General features: G+C 44.0%; 2 protein-coding genes across 2 annotated transcripts; both read left to right on the forward strand.

Annotated features, from left to right (window-relative positions):
- The first annotated feature begins 875 nt into the window (after positions 1-875).
- On the forward strand, positions 876-3,305 carry LOC121813166. The gene is made up of 2 exons (XM_042216726.1): positions 876-2,560; positions 2,639-3,305. Exons 1-2 carry the CDS (start codon positions 1,416-1,418, stop codon positions 3,300-3,302), a joined length of 1,809 nt encoding a protein of 602 aa, XP_042072660.1. The 5' UTR covers positions 876-1,415; the 3' UTR covers positions 3,303-3,305.
- A 1,088-nt stretch (positions 3,306-4,393) lies between these two features.
- Positions 4,394-5,388, forward strand: LOC121813167. The gene has a single exon (XM_042216727.1). The coding sequence runs from the start codon at positions 4,408-4,410 to the stop codon at positions 5,386-5,388; it is 981 nt and encodes a 326-aa protein (XP_042072661.1). The 5' UTR covers positions 4,394-4,407.
- The last annotated feature ends 2,918 nt before the right edge of the window (positions 5,389-8,306 follow it).

Genomic DNA, 8,306 nt, shown 5'->3' on the forward strand with positions numbered 1-8,306 from the left:
GCTGCTAAGCAAGAGGGATATTTGCCAGGGCTCAGCTTCCTAGACACTGCAAGGGGAATAAACCCTATAGCGGAGAAACTGCCCCACAATGTCCAAGAACAGTGGATAACTCAGGGGTCTCGCTTTAAGAGGGAGCACCAAGTTCCATATCCCCCTTTCTCATTTTTTGTGGACTTCGTGTATAACCATGCAGAGATGAGAAATGATCCTAGCTTTGCTTTTGCTAACTTCAGTTCATTTTTGTTTTTTTTTGGCCTGTCCCGTTTGGCTCTTTTGCCATCAGAATTGTTGTCTAAAGGCAAAGAAAGATACCCAACGGATTTTACTTTACCAAACTGACCATCCCAGCCTTGCCGTAATGGTCCATTTGATTCACCTTTTATTGTTTATTTTATTTTCACTTACTGAATACGGGACAGACTTGACTGGGGGAAAGAAGGGGAGAAAGAAAGAGGGAAAGAGAAACAGCTGAGAAGAGGGACGGGGGAGAAGGGCAAAAGACAAAAACCAACAAAACGGGCAGAGGAAAAAAAATGCATATATCAATCACCTGGATCACCTGCTGAGAAAGAAAAAAGAAAGCAAGCAGAAGAGAACAAGAGTAATAGAATAAACAACATCACAATGATATATGTGAATATGACAGTAAATACTAAATGTTAAACATTATTGTGCAGCACATAAGATCAACAGAACACAGTGTGCTTTGAGGTAGGAGCCAAAAAGGGTGTAGTTTGTGGGTGTGATCACCCGTGTGTACACCTGTGAGCATGGACGCGCTTGTTTTTTTTTGTTTTTTTTTAAAAGGTTCCTTCATGTAATAATCTGCTAGAGGGTGTGGGGGGGCCACAGCCCCGTCCTCCAGGTCCTTCAGCTGTGTTCAAAGGTGACGGATCCTTCTCCAAACAATGGAAATCCAAACCTCCTTTATCCGTAAGTAAAACTGAGGTAGGAAACCCCCCCCCACCTCTCAGTCCTCCAAAGGACTCACCGTTGATCTAGACAGAGAGTGTCCTCTCCACAAGAAACCTCACTCCCTCAGGAAATGCAGAGGCTTTCGAGAAAGACCACTTGCAGAGCGAAGACGCTTCCTGGTGGAGCACTCCATATGTTTTAAATGTTGTGCTTCAGCAACTCACCAAGCTAAAGAGTGTAAAGCTGACACCCACTGCTCTGAGTGTGACAGCGACCGGCACATTGCAGCACTCCATCCTGGACCGGCACCTTGGGCTCCAAGTTCCAGACCACCTTCTGCAGAGCATGGTGGGGAGCCTACCGAGTGTGTCACTGACATAGCAGCCTCTTCATGCACAGCCGTGTGTGGTGAGGGTCTTAAAGGTAAATCATGTTCCAAAATCTGTCTGGTCAGTGTGTATCCCAAGGGTCGCCCAGACCAAAAGGTGAGGACATACGTGATGCTGGATGACCAAAGCAATGTGGCGCTAGCCAGATCAGCATTCTTTGACATGTTTGACATCCCGGGTGAGGCTTCCCCCTATACCCTCAAAACATGCTCAGGAATCACCGAGACTGCTGTAAGAAGGGCCTCTGGATTTATGGTGGAGTCAGCTGATGGACAGTTACACTTATCATTCCCGAGTCTTATTGAGTGCAACCTGATTCCCAATAATAGGGACGAAATCCCTACTCCAGAAGCTGCCCAAAGCCACAAGCATCTCAAGTGTATTGCTGACAGGATCCCTCCTCTTGATGCGTCAGCTGAGATACTTTTGTTACTTGGGAGGGACATCATCCAAGTTCACAAAGTGCGCAGTCAGCGTAACGGCTGTCACAACGAACCTTATGCCCAACAAGTGGACCTGGGTTGGGTAATAGTCGGTGACGTCTGTCTCGGTGGGGCTCACCGGCCGACTGTCAACACATTCAAGACCAGTGTCCTTGAGAATGGACGACCAAGCTACTTCAAGCCTTGTGAGAACAGGATCATCTGCAAAGAAAAGTTCATAGAGGAACAGCTAATATCCCCTGACACACTGACTTCCAGTCAGCCAAGCTTAGGTGAGCTGGTCTTCAGCCATTCAAAAGAGGATGATAAGCTGGCACCCTCCATCGAAGATGAAATCTTCCTCCAGATCATGAACAAGGAGTTCAAGAAAGATGATTCCAACAGCTGGGTGGCTCCCCTGCCATTTCGTAGTCCAAGACCATGTTTACCAAATAATCGAGAGCAAGCCCTCAGCCGACTGATGTCACTTCGCCGTACCTTGAATAGGAAACCGGAGATGAAACATAATTTCATAGAGTTCATGGAGGATATTTTCAAAAATGGACACGCTGAGCCAGCTCCTCCACCAGAGCCTGACAAAGAGTATTGGTATTTACCTTCCTTTGGTGTCTATCACCCCCAGAAACCGGGAAAAATAAGGATCGTCTTTGATTCAAGCGCACAGTTCAAAGGCATCTCATTGAATGATGTGCTCTTACAAGGCCCGGACCTCAACAACACCCTAATTGGGGTTCTCATGCGTTTCAGAATGGACCCAGTTGCTGTGATGACAGACATTCAACAGATGTTCCACAGTTTCCTAGTGAGGGAGGATCATCGGGACCACCTCCGATTCTTGTGGTTTCGTAACCACCAACTTGATGACAAAGTGCTGGAGTACCGCATGAGAGTTCATGTGTTTGGTAACTGTCCCTCGCCAGCTGTGGCCATTTATGGCCTGAAGAGGACGGCTATGGAGGGTGAAGAGGACTATGGACCCGAAGTGTGGAGCTTTGTGCACAGACATTTCTATGTTGATGATGGCCTGAAATCTTTCCTCAGTGCAGAAGATGCCATCAAAGTGCTGAAAGGTGCACAAGACATGCTAGCGCAATCCAACCTCAGACTACACAAGATTGTGTCTAACAGTGTTGAGGTCATGAGGGCATTTCCAGCTGAAGATCTAGCTAGCAACCTGCAAGACCTGGACGTGGGTCAGGACTCCCCTCCCATGCAGCGCAGCCTGGGTCTTGGTTGGGATCTTGCTACAGATACTCTAACTTTCCGTGTGGACTGCGCTGAAAAACCCTTTACTCGTCGGGGTGTGTTGTCTACTATCAACAGCTTATTTGACCCGTTGGGGTTCGCTGCTCCCTTCAGTGTTCAGGGCCGCCTCATTTTGAGAGAACTCACCACTGAGACTTGTGACTGGGATGCACCACTGCCCCGAGAAAAGCTTGAACAGTGGCAGAGGTGGTGCACATCTCTTCAAGACCTAAGAGAGTTGAAGATCCCAAGGGCCTACACAATGGTCCCTCTCCACAGCTCAGAGCAAGGAGATCTGTATCTTTTGTGATGCATCTACCAAAGCTATTGCTGCTGTTGCTTATCTGAGAGTCACAGATGCTGCAGGACATAGCGAAGTTGGATTCCTGTTTGGGAAAACAAAGTTGGCACCTAAGCCTGACATCACCATCCCAAGGCTTGAGCTCTGTGCAGCCGTTCTTGCAGTGGAACTGGCAGAGGTTATGTCTGCAGAGGTGGACATTCAGGTAAACGACATCAAGCTTTTCTCAGACAGTAAAGTAGTACTTGGGTATATATTTAATGACTCTAGACGGTTCTACGTCTATGTTCATAACAGGATACAAAGGATCAGACGTTCAACCAACAAAAGCCAATGGAACTATGTTCCTTCTGATGTCAACCCAGCTGACCATGCAACTAGAGCGATTCCAGCTAACCAGCTTGCAGCTTCCTCCTGGTTGTCTGGACCAGCCTTTCTTGTAGACAAGCAACATTGTCACTTAAAACAGGAAGCTTTCAGCCTAGTTGAACCCGCAACAGATGTGGAACTACGTCCAGAAGTAGTGACTTGTGCCACAAATTTGTCATTTCAGCTGGGCAGTAAACGCTTTGAGCGATTTTCAAGTTGGAGGTCACTCACCAGAGCTATTGCCAGGCTCTGCCACATTGCTTACTCCTTTACAAGGGCAGCAAAAGAAGGTCCTTGCCATGGTTGGCACAACTGCAAGCTGCTTTTCAGTCCAGACCAGCTGCATCATGCAAGGATCAGAATTTTGCTTGCTGTCCAAAGGCAGGTCTATTCAGAAGAAATACACTGCTTACAAAAGGGAGGTCAGGTCCCTAAACAGTGCTCTCTCAGCAAGCTTTGTCCTTTCATTGATTCTGAAGGTCTTCTCCGCGTCGGAGGATGACTGAAAAAATCACAGCTCACAGCAGAAGAGGGTCAGCCAGTTATCATGCCTGGTAAACATCATGTTACCTCCTTGCTTATCAGACACTGCCATGAGCAAGTCTGCCATCAAGGATGACACTTGACGGAAGGCGCTTTGAGGAGTGCTGGTTTCTGGATTGTTGGAGGAAGACGGTCTGTCAGCAGTTTGGTCTACAACTGTGTGACATGTCGAAGATTGTGTGGGAGAGAGGAGGAGCAGATAATGGCAGACCTGCCTGCTGATCGCTTAAGTACAGATCCTCCGTTCACCTTTGTTGGATTGGATGTGTTCGGACCATGGTGTGTCACCTCAAGGAGGACACATGGAGGGCTAGCCAACAGTAAGCGTTGGGCAATCATCTTCACATGTATGAGCGTGCGTGCCATACACATCGAGGTCATCGAATCAATGGATTCATCCAGTTTCATTAACGCTCTAAGACGCTTCTTTGCAGTTAGAGGGCCTGTCAAACAGCTAAGGTCAGACTGTGGTACTAATTTTGTTGGAGCCTGTCGAGAGCTTGGGATCAGTTCCAAAGGCTGTAACAACAAGGAAGTGTCCAACTACCTGTCTGATCAGGGCTGTGTATGGCTGTTTAACCCTCCCCACTCTTCACACATGGGGGGAAGCTGGGAGAGGATGATCGGTGTCACACGTCGGATCCTTGACGCAATGATCCTCAAGCTTGGGTCTTTTCAGCTCACACATGAGGTCCTGACAACATTTATGGCAGAGGTAACTGCAATTGTCAATTCCAGACCACTTACTTCAGTGTCCACAGATCCAGACGAACCTCTCATCCTCACTCCTGCTATGCTGCTAACTCAGAAGATTGCTGTACTCCCTGTTCCTCCTGGTAACTTTGATGATAGTAATATCTTCAGACGTCAGTGGCATCAGGTTCAAAGCTTGGCCAACACATTCTGGGAGAGGTGGAAAAGGGAGTACCTCAGTAGTCTACAAGGTCGAAAGAAATGGAGAACGGAGAGACCTAATCTCATGGACGGAGACGTTGTTCTAATGAAAGATAATTCACTGAAGAGACATGACTGGCCCACAGGACTGATCACAAGGACTTTTCCAAGTGACGATGGGAAGGTCAGGAAGGTCGAGGTGAAAGTTTTCAGAGACAGTGTTCCAAAACTTTACTTAAGGCCAGTGTCTGGAGTTATACTCCTGTTGCAGAGAAACTCTGTCAAGTGATGTGCAGTTTGACATCCTAGGGATGTCAGGTGGGGAGTATGCTGGCATTAGGTATTTTCTGTTCTGCAGCAGTTTGCCCTCTAGTGGTTGTTTTTGTGTATTTTTTTTTACTCTGTAAGATCGAGCCAGAGGCAGTTTCACCTCCGTTAATCTGTTGCCATCCATGCCTTCACAAGCTGATAAACGTCATCATCTGTGAGTAATATTGTTTGTTATCACTGAGACAACTTGTGTGCATTATTATTTGTTGTGAAGGCGTGATATAGTTTGTAGTTAGAATTTAATTTGAATGCATGTATAACCTAAGCTAGTAAGGTTAAGCTAGCTCATATGCCATGTGGTTTCTTTAACGTTTTGATCATGAGTGTGATTTCATTTGATGTTTTATTCGGGCACTCACTAAGCAGATAAATATTGTACTCATATTTTTGAATATGTGTTTGTTATACTGTATATTGAGGCAACATTTTTATTGGTTTATTTCTGGTTTTGTCAACAGTTTCACACTTTTTCCTTATTAAATCATCCAACTCAACACATTGGCCTGTTCCCTGGATTTTGATTAGGAGAGTGTTTAGCTGTCTGTATAGCTGAGTCTACGTTCACGAGGACAACGCTTAGTGAGGACAGAACAATTAGATATAAGTCTGATGAATATGTTAGCAGCTATTCTAGTTTTTGTGTGCATAGTGTGAGGACTAGAAAAGTTTGGTTTACAAGACCTGTGCTGGCAAATGGTATTGGGACTGTAATTAATTTTAGATCACTTTAATAGCTAATTTCACTACTGAGCACTCAGAATAAAATAAACAGAAAAGTTATAGATTCACATGACTGAGGATTGCTTGTGCAGACTTAGTGAAAAGAATGTGGGAGTAACCCAAGCGAGGTCAAGAGACAGTAGCTCTCAAAGATAGATGCTACTTTAGATGCATGAAACTGGGTAACAGATCAGGGATAAGTAAGTGTGTGTGTGTGTGTGTGTGTGTGTCCATCCCCAGGTAAAACTGCAACTGAGGGAGGAGAAGAAGACCATCAATAAGGGGGGCTAAAGTATAAACCACGGCCTCTTCGCAACGCTTTTTCGACCAATCAGATAGAAGCACATTCTCTTTTCTGAATATGTGTACACCGCTAAGTTAGGAGCATCTCTCTTCTGGTGGTTGGCTACAGCAGTTTGCTGTAGACTTTGGTTTTCTAACCGGAAGGAGATCCATGTACATGAATTATTCTTTGAACTGCTTGATACAATAAATCTGTTACACTTGAACTGAACCTGAGCTCTCTTTATCCTAGAGAAAAAGAACACACGACAGTAGACATGATCCATTATTGACCTTTCTATTTGTGTCTGAGTTTGAGAAGATAAGAACTGTGTTTTTGCCGACCCATCATCATACATTTGAGCAAGAAAAATAGTGTTAAATGTTGTACGGGTTAAACACAGAATTATGATTGATGTGTGATTTTCTTGATCACAGTATGCTCAATACTGATCAGAACATAATCAGTAAATATAAAGATGTTTGAGCTTAAATGACACATAAGAATAAAAGTAATAAAATAAAAATAATTATTTTAGAGACAGGCCTAACTCAGACCTAGCTGAAAGCCTGATGTGTAGTTAGAAGGAATAACTAGAAGCTAATTTCTTGCTGTAGTTGCAATTAGGCAACATGTTTATTTTTATATTATTGCCTTTCATACTGTTGCAGCTATATGATGAGTCAGAGGTGTTCCAGCTGAAAGCTAATTTAAGTGACCTTCAACATCCTGCAGTAAGCTGACACTGTCACTTTCTAGCTTCTAGCTAGAGATCAAATCCACTAGCTCCTTTGTGCTAGCTGATGTAAAAGATGTAACCTAACAGCTCCTTAAAAAAGTTCTCCTCAGATAAAATTTTCCCTAAGACGCTTTGTGTCATTATTAGTGGTGCTCATCAAGGGGTGTTTCGGTATCTTTTGTCATAAGTTTGATTCTAATTATGACCATAATGCTGTAAAATTGTAGTGCAACATCATCATAACAGCTTTGACTTGCAGCTGTAGTCAGTGACAAACTTGCACATCTCTGTTCAAGAATCGCAAACAGAGTGGCAAAGCTGAGAGGAAGGCCAGTGTTTATTTTTGAAAACCACACACACTGTGGTTTTTAGCTGTAAAACTGACAAACCAACACAAGGACCTGAGGCCCCGCTGCACTTTTTTGGTAAGTTAAATGTGTTTTTAAGCTATCTGTAGCAAACATCCTTGTTAGATAGCTAAGGTGAGTTGTCACCTGCTGGGGAAAGTCACGTTTGGTAGCTAATCCTTGCACATGAATGATTTTATTGTGACTAAAGAAATCAGTTTGTCCATTAACGTCGGTGCTCTGGTTCAGATATTTGCTCTGGTGCTCTGACAGAAGAGAAGAATGTTTAGACCTGCAGTTGAAGATGAGACACTGAAATGGTTTATATGAGACACTGAGAAAAGTCACTGGGTTGTTCAGTGACTGTTACTTTTATTATGAATGTTAGACCATAAGAGCAATAGACTGGACTCTTCTTGGCCTCCTATGCTGACCTATTTATTAAACATGTACATACAGGAGCATGCTTTTGTCTCTCTCCACATCTGCAAGGACAGAAACATCAAATAAAAAAAAAGCTTGCACTTCAATGATGCGTCATTATTCATTAATAGCAGATTTAATTCAATTTTAAAAGATGAAATACTGAGGATTTAACATGCTCTCGAAGTATTTTTCACTCACAGTCTGTAACATCAGTTCCAGTTTCCAGCTGATGGTTTGTTTGTTTGTTTTTCAAAACAACGCAAATCTGTTTATTACACACACACGCACACACAAAAGCTTTTATAAAGCACCATAGTCTTTTTCAGTATTATTGTCATGTAAAACACTTCAGTTCAGTATGA

Source organism: Haplochromis burtoni, unplaced genomic scaffold (assembly GCF_018398535.1).
Source record: "Haplochromis burtoni strain Fernald_Lab_line unplaced genomic scaffold, NCSU_Asbu1 Contig_1217, whole genome shotgun sequence".
Classification (NCBI taxonomy): domain Eukaryota; kingdom Metazoa; phylum Chordata; class Actinopteri; order Cichliformes; family Cichlidae; genus Haplochromis; species Haplochromis burtoni.